General features: G+C 45.3%; 1 protein-coding gene across 1 annotated transcript in view; it reads right to left on the bottom strand.

The window, feature by feature from the left end:
- Nucleotides 1–15703, bottom strand: part of LOC143773618 (uncharacterized) — a 152790-nt gene that overhangs the window by 28269 nt on the left and 108818 nt on the right. Inside the window, exon 4 of the mRNA XM_077261015.1 lies at nucleotides 11200–11289. Within this exon, the coding sequence (XP_077117130.1) occupies nucleotides 11200–11289 (90 nt within the window). The remainder of the gene's footprint in view (nucleotides 1–11199; nucleotides 11290–15703) is intronic.

The raw sequence follows: 15703 nt of genomic DNA, 5'->3' as shown, positions 1-15703 counted from the left end.
GGATCCAAACCCTAACCCTAACCCTACCCCTAACCCTACCCCTAACCCTAAAGCCAGTAAATCAATTGCTGGCTTTTCATTTCTCCTGCCTAAACCCGACATGATATGAGACATGGTTTACATACAGTAAACCATGTCATATCCCCCTTTTTTTGCATATTCCACACTACTAATGTTAGCAGTGTGTATGTGCAAAATTTCGGCGCTGTAGCTTTTAATTTTAAGGGTTAAATCGCGGAAAAAATTGGCGTGGGCTCCCGCGCAATTTTCTCCACCAGAGTGGTAAAGTCAGTGACTGAGGGCAAATATTAATAGCCTGGAGAGGGTCCACGGTTATTGGCCCCCCTCTGGTTAAAAACATCTGCCCCCAGCCACCCCAGAAAAGGCACATCTGGAAGATGCGCCTATTCTGGCACTTGGCCACTCTCTTCCCATTCCTGTGTAGCGGTGGGATATGGGGTAATGAAGGGTTAATGTCACCTTGCTATTGTAAGGTGACATTAAGCCAGATTAATAATGGAGAGGCGTCAATTATGACACCTATCCATTATTAATCCAATTGTATGAAATGGTTAAAAAAAACACACTGTTATGATCCAGTGACTTTGGAGCCGCATGAACTTTCTCTGGAGTAGGTGGAAACTGTACTGACCGCAAAACCTAAACTAACACCGCAACTAGAAGTAGCCGTGGGGTGTGCCTAACAAACCCTAGACTCCTCGACACAGCCGGAGGACTAAATACCCCTATAGATGGAAATAGGAATACTACCTTGCCTCAGAGCAGAACCCCAAAGGATAGGCAGCCCCCCACGAATATTGACTGTGAGTAGGAGAGGAAAGACACACACAGGCAGAAAACAGGATTCAGCAAAAGAGGCCACTGTAGCTAAATAGGGAAAGATAGGACAGAATACTAAGCGGTCAGTATTAAAACCCTTCCAAAAATATCCACAGCAGATAATACAAAAAGTTCCACAATCTAACTAAAGACATGGAATGTATATCTGCCACTCCAGAGAATCCAACAAGACTGAGAAAATAATGACAATCTAAGCTGAACAAAAAAACACTGAATAGCACAGAATTATTAAGCACACAGCATGTGTGCCACAGAAACAAAACCAGACACTTATCTTTGCTGATTTGGCAGAAGGCAGATGGAACCAAACCAGGACCAAAACCTCCCAACAACCATGGACAACTGGCAAGGACTAATGAATCCTGCACGCCTAAATACCCCAGTCAGAACTGCAATCAGCAGATACACCTGACCAGGACTGCAACTCAGGGACAACTGCATTACCACCTACAACCACCGGAGGGAGCCCAAAAGCAGAATTCACAACAGTACCCCCCCTTGAGGAGGGGTCACCGAACCCTCACCAGAGCCCCCAGGCTGATCAGGACGAGCCAGATGAAAAGCATGAACCAAATCAGCAGCATGGACATCAGAGGCAAAAACCCAAGAATTATCCTCCTGGCCATAACCCTTCCATTTGACAAGATACTGAAGCCTCCGCCTCAAAAAACGAGAATCCAAAATCTTCTCAACCACATACTCCAACTCCCCATCAACCAACACAGGGGCCGGAGGATCAACAGAGGGAACAACGGGTACCACATATTTCCGCAATAAAGATCTATGGAAGACATTATGGATAGCAAAAGAGGCCGGAAGCGCCAATCGAAAAGACACCGGATTAACAATCCCAGAAATCCTATAAGGACCAATAAACCGAGGCTTAAACCTTCATAGGAACATGACGGGAAGACAAACAGACCAGATCCCCAACCTGAAGCCGGGACCAACACACCGACGACGGTTAGCAAAACGTTGAGCCTCCTCCTGAGACAACACCAAATTGTCCACCACATGAGCCCAAATCTGCTGCAACCTGTCGACCACCGAATCCACACCAGGACAGTCAGAAGGCTCAACCTGCCCAGAAGAAAAACGAGGATGAAAACCAAAATTACAAGAAAAAAAGGCGAAACCAAAGTAGCCGAACTAGCCCGATTATTAAGGGCAAACTCGGCCAATGGCAAAAAGGCCACCCAATCATCCTGATCAGCAGACACAAAGCATCTCAAATAAGTCTCCAAGGTCTGATTAGTTCGCTCGGTTTGGCCATTTGTCTGAGGATGAAATGCCGATGAAAAAGATAAATCAATGCCCAGCCTAGCACAAAAGGCCCGCCAAAACCTAGAAACAAACTGGGAACCTCTGTCAGACACAATATTCTCCGGAATACCATGCAAACGAACCACATGCTGAAAAAACAACTAAACTAAATCTGAAGAGGAAGGCAATTTAGGCAAAGGCACCAAATGAACCATCTTAGAAAACCGGTCACAAACAACCCAGATAACCGACATCCTCTGGGAAACCGGAAGATCAGAAATAAAATCCATAGAAATATGCGTCCAGGGCCTCTCAGGGACCGGCAATGGCAAAAGCAACCCACTAGCACGGGAACAACAAGGCTTGGCCCGCGCACAAGTCCCACAGGACTGCACAAAAGAACGCACATCCCGTGATAAAGAAGGCCACCAAAAGGACCTACCAACCAAGTCTCTGGTACCAAAAATACCAGGATGACCAGCCAACACAGAACAGTGAACCTCAGAAATCACTCTACTAGTCCATCTGTCAGGAACAAACAGTTTCCCCACTGGACAACGATCAGGTCTGTCAGCCTGAAATTCCTGAAGAACCCATCGTAAATCAGGGGAAATAGCAGAAAGAACCACCCCTTCTTTCAGAATGCCGACCGGTTCAAGGACCTCAGGAGAATCAGGCAAAAAACTCCTAGAAAGGGCATCAGCCTTAATATTCTTGGAACCCGGAAGATACGAGACCACAAAATCAAAACGGGAAAAAAAACAAGGACCATCGAGCCTGTCTAGGATTCAGCCGCTTAGCAGACTCGAGGTAAATCAAATTCTTATGATCGGTCAAGACCACAATACGGTGCTTAGCTCCCTCAAGCCAATGTCGCCACTCCTCAAATGCCCACTTCATAGCCAACAACTCCCGATTGCCGACATCATAATTGCGTTCAGCAGGCGAAAATTTACGGGAAAAGAATGCACATGGTTTCATCAAGGAACCAACATGATCCCTCTGGGACAAAACGGCCCCTGCGCCAATCTCAGAAGCGTCAATCTCAACCTGAAACGGAAGGGAAACATCCGGTTGGCGCAACACCGGAGCAGAAGTAAATCGACGTTTAAGCTCCAGAAAGGCAGAAACAGCCGCAGAGGACCAATTCGCCACATCAGCGCCTTTCTTCGTCAAATCGGTCAAGGGTTTAACCACGCTGGAAAAGTTAGCAATGAAACGGCGATAAAAATTTGCAAAACCCAAAAATTTCTGAAGGCTCTTTACGGACTGAAATGACATGAGAAGCATCGCCACAATAATAACACAACCTATTCTGATGTCTGAGTCCTTGTCGTTCTGTCCTAGACAGAATCCTATCACACTGCATTGGCTCAGGACTCTGCTCTGAGGACAACGCCACAGCGCGCACAGTTCTGCGCTCCCGCAAGCACCGATCAATCTGAATGGCCAAAGACATAGAATCACTCAGACCGACAGGCGTGGGAAACCCCACCATAACATCTTTAACGGATTCAGAAAGACCCTTTCTGAAAATTGCAGCCAAAGCATCATCATTCCATTTAGTCAACACAGACCATTTTCTAAATTTCTGACAATACAATTCTGCCGCCTCTTGACCCTGAGATAGGGCCAACAAGGTCTTCTCCGCTTGATCCACAGAATTAGGTTCATCATATAATAGTCCTAAAGCCTGAAAAAAGGAATCTACATTAAGCAAATCCGGGTTCCCAGATTCCAGGGAAAATGTCCAATCCTGTGGATCACCATGCAGCAGGGAAATGACGATTTTAACCTGCTGAATAGAATCCCCAGAGAATCGAGGTCTCAAAGCAAAAAATAGTTTACAGTTGTTTTTACAACTCAAAAATTTGGACCTGTCACCAAAAAACAAATCAGGAGTAGGAATCTTCAGCTCTAAAACAGGAGTCTGAACAATATAATCAGAAATTCCCTGTACCCTAGCAGCAAGCTGGTCTACACGAGAAGCTAATTCCTGAACATCCATTCTAACACAAGACTCCTTAGCCACCCAGAGAAAAAGAGGGAAGAAAAGGCAAAGCAAACTACAGAGAAAAAAAAATGACTCAACACCTTTCTTCCCTTCTTCTGAGATGCATTTAACTCATAGTGGGCCAGTTGTACTGTTATGATCCGGTGACTTTGGAGCCGCATGAACTTTCTCTGGAGTAGGTGGAAACTGTACTGATCGCAAAACCTAAACTAACACCGCAACTAGAAGTATCCGTGGGGTGTGCCTAACAAACCCTAGACACCTCGACACAGCCGGAGGACTAAATACCCCTATAAATGGAAATAGGAATACTACCTTGCCTCAGAGCAGAACCCCAAAGGATAGGCAGCCCCCCACGAATATTGACTGTGAGTAGGAGAGGAAAGACACACGCAGGCAGAAAACAGGATTTAGCAAAAGAGGCCACTGTAGCTAAATAGGGAAAGATAGGACAGAATACTAAGCGGTCAGTATTAAAACTCTTCCATAAATATCCACAGCAGATAATACAAAAAGTTCCACAATCTAACTAAAGACATGGAATGTATATCTGCCACTCCAGAGAATCCAACAAGACTGAGAAAATACTGACAATCTAAGCTGGACAAAAAAACACTGAATAGCACAGAATTATTAAGCACACAGCATGTGTGCCACAGAAACAAAACCAGACACTTATCTTTGCTGATTTGGCAGAAGGCAGATGGAACCAAACCAGGACCAAAACCTCCCAACAACCATGGACAACTGGCAAGGACTAATGAATCCTGCACGCCTAAATACCCCAGTCAGAACTGCAATCAGCAGATACACCTGACCAGGACTGCAACTCAGGGACAACTGCATTACCACCTACAACCACCGGAGGGAGCCCAAAAGCAGAATTCACAACAACACACACAATATTGCAAAGTATTTTAATGAAATAAACACACACGTTGTTGTAATATTTTATTGCTCTCTCAATCCACCTGAAGACCATCGTTCTGTAACAAATTAAAAGTAATAAACCAACAATATACATACCTTCTGTAGATCTGTAACGTCCCACGATGTAAATCCATCTGAAGGGGTTAAAATATTTTACAGGCAGGAGCTCTGCTATAATGCAGCTGTGCTCCTGCCTGTAAACCCCGGGGAATGAAGGTAATGTAGGTCAATGACCTATAGTTAGCTTCAGTCGTGGTGATGCGCCCTCTGCTGGATGTCCTCATATGATGTCGAGCGTGGGAAAAAGTTCCCAGGCTCGAGGTCATATGAGGACATCCAGCAGAGGGCGCATCACCGCGACTGAAGGTAACTACAGGTCATTGACCTACATTACCTTCATTCCCCGGGGTTTACAGGCAGGAGCACAGCTGCATTATAGCAGAGCTCCTGCCTGTAAAATATTTTAACCCCTTCAGATGGATTTACATCGTGGGACATTACAGATCTACAGAAGGTATGTATATTGTTGGTTTATTATTTTTAATTTGTTACAGAATGATGGTCTTCAGGTGGATTGAGAGAGCAATAAAATATTACAACAACCTGTATGTTTATTTCATTAAAATACTTTGCAATATTGTGTGTGTGTTTTTTTTAACCATTTCATACAATTGGATTAATAATGGATAGGTGTCATAATTGACGCCTCTCCATTATTAATCTGGCTTAATGTCACCTTACAATAGCAAGGTGACATTAACCCTTCATTACCCCATATCCCACAGCTACACGGGAATGGGAAGAGAGTGGCCAAGTGCCAGAGTAGGCGCATCTTCCAGATGTGCCTTTTCTGGGGTGGCTGGGGGCAGATGTTTTTAGCCGGGGGGGGTGTTATGACCCCAATGGCGAGGGTCTCAGAGGAACGTGGAAGTCTGCAGAATACAAAAATCCAGCTCATAGGGCAGTGGTAACTGGGTTGACCATATATCTACTCCTAACGCCAACACTAGAAGTAGCCGGGGATCATTCCTACGTTGATTCTAGATGACACGCGCCAGCCGGAGAATCTAGCTACCCCTAGTAGAGGAAAACAAAGACCTTTCTTGCCTCCAGAGAAGGGGACCCCAAAGCTGGATAGAAGCCCCCCACAAATAATGACGGTGAGGTAAGAGGAAATGACAAACACAGAAATGAACCAGGTTTAGCACAGAGAGGCCCGCTTACTGATAGCAGAATAAAGAAAGGTAACTTATATGGTCAACAAAAACCCTATCAAAATCCACACTGGAAATTCAAGAACCCCCGAACCGTCTAACGGTCCGGGGGGAGAACACCAGCCCCCTTAGAGCTTCCAGCAAAGGTCAGGATATAGATTTGGAACAAGCTGGACAAAAATACAAAACCAAAACAAATAGCAAATACAAAAGGCAGACTTAGCTGATATAACTGGAACCAGGATCAGTAGACAAGAGCACAGCAGACTAGCTCTGATAACTACGTTGCCAGGCATAGAACTGAAGGTCCAGGGAGCTTATATAGCAACGCCCCTAACTAACGACCCAGGTGCGGATAAAAGGAATGACAGAAAAACCAGAGTCAAAAAACTAGTAACCACTAGAGGGAGCAAAAAGCAAATTCACAACAGTACCCCCCCCCTTAGTGAGGGGTCACCGAACCCTCACCACGACCACCAGGGCGATCAGGATGAGCGGCATGAAAGGCACGAACTAAATCGGCCGCATGAACATCAGAGGCGACCACCCAGGAATTATCCTCCTGACCATAGCCCTTCCACTTGACCAGGTACTGAAGCCTCCGCCTGGAGAGGCGAGAATCCAAGATCTTCTCCACCACGTACTCCAACTCGCCCTCAACCAACACCGGAGCAGGAGGCTCAGCAGAAGGAACTACAGGCACAATGTACCGCCGCAACAAGGACCTATGAAATACATTGTGAATAGCAAACGACACAGGAAGATCCAGACGAAAAGATACAGGATTAAGGATTTCCAATATCCTGTAAGGCCCAATAAAACGAGGTTTAAATTTGGGAGAGGAGACCTTCATAGGAACAAAGCGGGAAGAAAGCCATACCAAATCCCCAACGCGTAGTCGGGGACCCACACCGCGGCGGCGGTTGGCAAAGCGCTGAGCCTTCTCCTGTGACAACTTCAAGTTGTCCACCACATGATTCCAGATCTGCTGCAACCTATCCACCACAGAATCCACCCCAGGACAGTCAGAAGGCTCCACATGACCCGAAGAAAAGCGAGGATGGAAACCAGAGTTGCAGAAAAAAGGCGAAACCAAGGTGGCGGAACTAGCCCGATTATTAAGGGCAAACTCAGCCAACGGCAAGAATGTCACCCAATCGTCCTGATCAGCAGAGACAAAACACCTCAAATAAGCCTCCAAAGTCTGATTGGTTCGCTCCGTCTGTCCATTAGTCTGAGGATGGAAAGCAGACGAAAACGACAAATCAATGCCCATCCTACTACAAAAGGATCGCCAGAACCTGGACACGAACTGGGATCCTCTGTCTGACACAATATTCTCAGGGATGCCGTGCAAACGAACCACGTTCTGGAAAAACACAGGAACCAGATCGGAAGAGGAAGGCAGCTTAGGCAAAGGAACCAAATGGACCATTTCCGAAATTTTTGGCAATACACTTCAGCCTCGTCCTGCCCCTGAGACATAGCCAGCAAGGCCTTTTCTGCCTGAATCTCAAGATTGGGTTCCTCATAAAGTAAACCGAGCGCCAGAAAAAACGCATCAAGATCAGCCAATGCCGGATCTCCTGGCGCCAGCGAAAAAGCCCAATCCTGAGGGTCGCCCCGTAAGAACGAAATAACAATTTTTACTTGCTGAGCAGAATCTCCAGATGAACAGGGTCTCAGGGACAAAAACAATTTACAATTATTCACAAAATTCCTAAACTTAAACCTGTCTCCGGAAAACAGTTCAGGAATCGGTATTTTAGGTTCTGACCTAGGATTTCTGATAACATAGTCTTGTATGCCCTGCACACGAGTAGCCAGCTGGTCCACACTTGTAATCAAGGTCTGGACATTCATGTCTGCAGCAAGCATAGCCACTCTGAGGTAAAGGGGAAGAAGAAAAAAAAAAAACTCAGAATCTTCTTTCTTATAATCCCTCTTCTGCAATGCATTAAACATTTAATACTGGCCTGGCAAACTGTTATGACCCCAATGGCGAGGGTCTCAGAGGAACGTGGAAGTCTGCAGAATACAAAAATCCAGCTCATAGGGCAGTGGTAACTGGGTTGACCATATATCTACTCCTAACGCCAACACTAGAAGTAGCCGGGGATCATTCCTACGTTGATTCTAGATGACACGCGCCAGCCGGAGAATCTAGCTACCCCTAGTAGAGGAAAACAAAGACCTTTCTTGCCTCCAGAGAAGGGGACCCCAAAGCTGGATAGAAGCCCCCCACAAATAATGACGGTGAGGTAAGAGGAAATGACAAACACAGAAATGAACCAGGTTTAGCACAGAGAGGCCCGCTTACTGATAGCAGAATAAAGAAAGGTAACTTATATGGTCAACAAAAACCCTATCAAAATCCACACTGGAAATTCAAGAACCCCCGAACCGTCTAACGGTCCGGGGGGAGAACACCAGCCCCCTTAGAGCTTCCAGCAAAGGTCAGGATATAGATTTGGAACAAGCTGGACAAAAATACAAAACCAAAACAAATAGCAAAAAGCAAAAGGCAGACTTAGCTGATATAACTGGAACCAGGATCAGTAGACAAGAGCACAGCAGACTAGCTCTGATAACTACGTTGCCAGGCATAGAACTGAAGGTCCAGGGAGCTTATATAGCAACGCCCCTAACTAACGACCCAGGTGCGGATAAAAGGAATGACAGAAAAACCAGAGTCAAAAAACTAGTAACCACTAGAGGGAGCAAAAAGCAAATTCACAACAGGGGGGGGCCAATAACCGTGGACCCTCTCCAGGCTATTAATATCTGCCCTCAGTCACTGGCTTTACCACTCTGGCGGAGAAAATTGCGCGGGAGCCCACGCCAATTTTTTCCCGAGATTTAACCCTTAAAATTAATAGCTACAGCGCTGAAATTTTGCACATACACGCTACTAACATTAGAAGGTATGTATATTGTTGGTTTATTATTTTTAATTTGTTACAGAATGATGGTCTTCAGGTGGATTGAGAGAGCAATAAAATATTACAACAACCTGTATGTTTATTTCATTAAAATACTTTGCAATATTGTGTGTGTGTTTTTTTTAACCATTTCATACAATTGGATTAATAATGGATAGGTGTCATAATTGACGCCTCTCCATTATTAATCTGGCTTAATGTCACCTTACAATAGCAAGGTGACATTAACCCTTCATTACCCCATATCCCACAGCTACACGGGAATGGGAAGAGAGTGGCCAAGTGCCAGAGTAGGCGCATCTTCCAGATGTGCCTTTTCTGGGGTGGCTGGGGGCAGATGTTTTTAGCCGGGGGGGGGGCCAATAACCGTGGACCCTCTCCAGGCTATTAATATCTGCCCTCAGTCACTGGCTTTACCACTCTGGCGGAGAAAATTGCGCGGGAGCCCACGCCAATTTTTTCCCGAGATTTAACCCTTAAAATTAATAGCTACAGCGCTGAAATTTTGCACATACACGCTACTAACATTAGTAGTGTGGAATATGCAAAAAAAAGGGGGATATGACATGGTTTACTGTATGTAAACCATGTCTCATGTCATGTCGGGTTTAGGCAGGAGAAATGAAAAGCCGGCAATCGGCTTTTCTGCTATATCGCGCTGAAGTAAATATAAATAAATAAATATATATATATATATATATATATATATATACATGTGTCTCAATGATATATATATATATATTTATATATATATATATATATATATATATATATATATATATATATAAAACGAAACCCGACTTTGCCAAAAGTCGGCGACTTTTGAAATTGGCCGATCTGTTTCGCTCAACCCTAATTTTGATGATTGGCAGCTGTCACACACTTCTCAGCATGCATTTCAAAAACGCAAACGCAGGAAAAAACGAATGTAAATGCGGCAAAACGCCGCGTTTTTTTACCGCATGCAAAAACGCATGCGTCTAAAAAACGCAGCGTATGCACGCGTTTACATGCGTTTTTTTACCACCTGCGTTTGCGTTTAAAACGCTGCGTTTAAAACGCTGCGTTTTTAAACGCAAATGTGAAACTATCCTTACTCCTTAAATATGCATACATGACAGACAATTCTGAAAAGTCACCTGAAATGACAGTTACGGTATGTTGTGACGCCTCCAGCCGCCTACAGCAGCATTGTAAAGTATTGGGCATTGATGAACATTTCTGTTTTGTTTTATTCGGAATGCAACTATGGAAGGAGTGATTTTTTTTCTCATGATATAAATAATTTTCCTTATGTCATGGGAGGTATTGTGGACTTATATTGCCCTATATTATTTTTCTTGGATGGTGGTAAGTTAAAAGATACAATTGTATTGTTTGCTACAAACAAAACATTTTAAAAGTGTGAACAATGTGTTCTGAGCCATAGGTTTCTTTTTTATACCATCAACTACATTTTTTATGAATTATTGTAAAACAGTAATAAACATCTAAGGCTACTTTCACACTAGCGTCGTGCACTGCACGTCGCTATGCGTCGTTTTGGAGAAAAAACGCATCCTGCAAAAGTGCTTGCAGGATGAATTTTTTCTCCATAGACTTTTATTAACGATGCAGTGCGACGCATTGCCACACGTCGCAACCGTCGTGCGATGGTTGCGTCGTGTTGTGTCGGCCGTCGCCACCAAAAAACGTTGCTTGTAACGTTTTTTGGTGTGTCGTTCCCGTCTTTTCCGACCGCGCATGTGCGGCCAGAATTCCGACTCCCCGCACCTCACAATGGGGCAGCGGATGTGTTGGAAAACTGCATCCGCTGCTCCCGTTGTGCGGCGCTTCCACAGCTAGCGTCGGTGCGCCGCAACGTCGCATAGCGACGTGCAGCGCATGACGCTAGTGTGAAAGTAGCCTAACTCAACCCTTTCTTATGTGCTTTCACTGTACAAGAAAGTGAAAATAACAAATAATGAGAACATACCAGTTCTGTAGATAATGTAAATAAAAAGTAGTAAAACCAGAATTCCAGCAGTTATGTACCATATGAAATCCTTTTCCGGCAGCAAAGCATCTATAAACAGAAAGAGCATCAGCTTGGTAATTGTGGAAGTAGAATTTAAACACTAATGACATTTAAAGCTATAGATACAGACAAAATAGTGATATTCCAGTCTACACAAGTTTACACCTATCCAATGAATTGAAGATTATATTTTCTTAGGCTTTCTCTGTCAGTACCACAGACTTCAACAGACCAATAGAGCGCACTCACGACCTACACTCCTTTCAGTTCCTCCTGGCTGTGGTCTTGCGGCCAGAGGGGAATGGGTACACAAGTTGGTGGAGCTCCCTAATGTTGAACCCACACCAATCTAACAGCTATCACCTACCCAGTGAATAGGTGATCATTTCTATAGAGAGAAATACTCCTTTAAAGTAAATTTCCATCTCTGTACAATGCACCATATTTACTTCCAACGTTCTGTGCTAATTCATTTCTTAATGTCATTAACTCTTCATTTTTATAGAGTTCCAAACCTGCAGCATACAGTTAGAATAGAAAGTTCTGTCTGCCTGCAGCAGCCACTAGGTCAAACTTAGGACATTACTGTATATTGTTCAATGCTTACAATATGCAGTAAGTCTTAAGCTCCCCCTTTCAACAGTCCTATATATTGCTTTTGGAACAGGGGAGCCCTACTATTGTACCAGTCCGTCCATCTGCTCAGGTTTAGCTGCATCAGGCTGGGACACCATGGAAATGTTTGGCAATCATGATTATCACACTGTATGGAGTTTACCATTCCACAGAAAACCATCCCAATCATGAATCACAAGGGTGCTTTATTGAAGAAAGAACTGGTGCACGTTGCAAAATAGCTGATATGATGAGGATAACATAATAACATCTCAAGACCTCAGCCAAGACATTAAAGCTTAGGCCAAATAGGTCTTCCAAATAGACAATGGCCCCAAGTATATTTCCAAAGTTGTGGCAAAATGGCTTAAGGACAGCAAATTAAAGGTAATAGAGTGACCATCACAAAGCCTTGACCTCAACCTCATTGAAAATGTATGAGCAAAACTGATTAAACATGAATGAGCAATAATAAAGACAAAGCTGACTCAGTTACACCAGTTTTGGTGGAAGAAATGGGCCAAATTTCCAGCAACTTACCATGAGAAGATTGTTAAAGGCTGCTCAAAGTTAGATAATTTAAAGGCAATCTTAACAAATATTAACCATGTAAGTGTGGTGGACTTTACTGTCGCGTTCTTAACCTTGAAGACAACAATTATGTCATGTGAATCGTGTCCTACATCTTGATACATATATTGTGTCTTGTGAAAAGTGAACTATGTCACGCTTTTTTACTGTTTATTGTGATATATACTCTGATAAGGTAATGCATAGTGCTAGCAGTGTACTGCATAGTGTAATACATAGATTAAGAATTAGGACATAAGAGTGTGATAGACACTGTAAATGTAATATGCTTAGTACATACTGTTATAAGATAGTAACTGTAGTTAGGAGATGACCATAGGATAAGATATAGTTACAGCTTGGGACTAGCCCATGATGAGATGGAGCTAGAGCTAGTAAAAAGGAATTGCTTCCTGATAGGAGGGCACTTAGAAAAGTTCATTATACAGTGCCCTCTCTTGCTATGCACAGCACCGTCCCTTACATATTGGATTATATAGAGCCCTGTTTTTTATTACATACCGTCCTTTCTTGTTAGATGTATAATGCAACGATGGCTGATGGAGCAGGGGAAAGCTTCTTTTCTAATGGAGGAGATGATGGACTGGTAGTCTGGTCACCGGCTCCTCCATCAGCAGTCATTTTATATCTAACAAGAGAGCGGACTATGTAATAAAAGAGAGGGCTGTGAATAACAAAAATAACAAGTATACACTATGTAAGAGACAGCACTGTACATAACAGCAGAGGAAGCTATATAATAAGGGACGGCGCCATATATAACTAGAGAGGAAGGTATGTAATAAGGGATGGTGTTATACATGATAAAAGAGGAAACTATGTAACTAAGGATGGTGTTATACATACGTGAGTATACTATATACTAAGGGACTGTGTTAGACATAATAAGTGAGTACACTATATACTAAGGGACTGTGCTATACATAAAAAGTGACTACATTATACACTGAGGGATGGCGCTATACATAATAGGCAAGTACACTATATACTAAGGGACTGTGTTAAACATAATAAGCAATAATAACGTCTTCCTCCACCTCCCCCTGTTCCATAAATCCATTATAAATCCCCCTTCCTCCATTCCCAATCCCCCACACCCCTCATTGCGCTCCTCCCCTCACATCCCATTATTGTCCTCCCTCCCACCCCCATCATTGCCTTCTCCCCCAGCACCCTCTTCATTGCCCTTTCCACCACCTATATCATTGCTTTCTCCCCATCACCCCATCATTGCCCATTCCACCACCTCCATCATTGCCTTCTCCCCCTCCACCCCCATCATTGCCCATTCCACCACCTCCATCATTTCCTCCACCCCCACCATTGCCTTTTCCCTACCACCCCATTATTGCCCATTCCACCACCTCCATAATTTCCTCCTCCCCACCATTATTGCTCTTTCCACCACCAACATCATTGTCCTTTTCACCACCTCCATCATTGCCTTCTCCCCCACCACCACCATCATTGTCCATCCCACCACCTCCATCATTTTCTCCTCCCCCACCCCTCATTATTGCCCTATCCACCACCCCATCATTGCTTTCTCCCCCACCACCCCATCATTGCCCTCTCCGTCACCCCACCATTGGCTTCTCCCTATAACCCCATCATTGCCTGCTTCCCATCACCCCCATCATTGCCCTCTCCTCCATCTACATAGACACACACAGCACCATTCACCTCTCTGCACATTCCCCTGCAGCGCTACGCACACACGCACGCATGCACACACACACAGCAGATGGCACCTCTCACCTCTCTGCACGCTCTCCCGCAGCCACAGCATCGCCATTGCCGGCAGCTTCATCTCACTGGCATAGCAGCCACGGCGCTGAATGATGTCATTCAGCTGTGCCACTGACTGCTGTGTGAGACAGGAAGCGCGAGCAGGAAGCAGGATGGATCGCTGCAGCTCGGTTGTCATTTTCTCTTGTAGGCACTGGAGCTGCAGGGATCTCTCCCTGCCCGCCACACATGAGGGCAATCTGGCAAATGGCCCCCGGAGCCTTGGGGCTGGATAAACAGGCCGGATTGCCCTCATTATAAGCCACCCTGCAGGGCCCCCCAGAGCCTCTGGGCCCCGGTGCAGCCGCAAGGGCTGCACATGAGGTATGTTCAAACCTGGCACAGCCATTGTGGTCCGACTCCGGCAGGCCCCCTCACACCTTGGGGCCCCATAGCAGTTGCATGGCCCACCGCCATTGGCGGTACGCCACTGCTTGGTACAGGTGCTACAAAGAGTGCCCAACCCTCTGGTGCAGAGAGAAAAGTGGATGTGGAATCACATGTAATGAAGGTAATGGATCCCAGGTGTACTGTGAAACTGGACAAGAAATCCCAGGGGCTGACAGAACCACTAAAAGTAGGGATAGTATAGGAGGAATGGATAGTAAGCTGAAATTGTGCTGTGTTAAGTAAATAAGAAGTGTTGTGCCCGATACTGCGTGTTGCAATCAGATGAACTTGATTTGTCCAGATTCAGATCTCGTCCCGAGATCTCGGGAGACGAGATCTCGTTGCCAAGATTTGAATCTGAGCATACACTGCCCCCGGCCCAACGGCCATGTTCCCGGAAGCCACCACAACATGGCAGCAACAGATGTGCTGGGGCCTCCGGGCTTTGATGAAATGCCGGCGGAGCCTCCCACGGAGCACAGAGAGCCGCTGCCACTGCACTGGAGCACAGCCTCTGTCCCAGGGCACAGCCCCTGCCCCAGAGCACAGCCCCCCTGCCCCAGCAGAGAGCCCCAGCACAGAGCCCCTGCCCTAGCTCAGAGCCTCAGCACAGAGCCCCTGCCACAGCACAGAGCCCCTGCCCCAGCACAGAGCCCCTGCCCCAGCACAGAGTCTGTGCCCCAGCACAGAGCCGCCACCCCTACCTCAGCATAGAGCCGCCACCACTGCACCAGATTGGGATGGGATTTCCCGGAGGCCACTGCACCAGCCTGGACCACCGAACGACCCCTGTGACCACTCCTCCACCTGTGCCGATCCCTTTCCTGGTAAGCTGAATTCGGACTGTAAGATGGACCCCATTTGACAAGTTTTTTTTCCCCTATTTTCCTTCTGAATATTTGGGATGCGTCTTATAGTCCGAAAAATACGGTACATGTATTGCATAGCGTGTACTAATACACATGCTGCAGAAAAACACTAACTACACATCTACTACCTCTATATTCTACAATAGTGCATTAAAATTAGTGATATTGACCCCTCCATTTCTTTACACCATGAAGTTTTAACGAGTAGG

The sequence above is a fragment of the Ranitomeya variabilis genome, chromosome 5 (genome assembly GCF_051348905.1).
Source record: "Ranitomeya variabilis isolate aRanVar5 chromosome 5, aRanVar5.hap1, whole genome shotgun sequence".
Taxonomy (NCBI): domain Eukaryota; kingdom Metazoa; phylum Chordata; class Amphibia; order Anura; family Dendrobatidae; genus Ranitomeya; species Ranitomeya variabilis.
The sequence above is the reverse complement of the archived record's forward strand: the minus strand, read 5'-3'. Positions and strand labels throughout refer to the sequence as shown.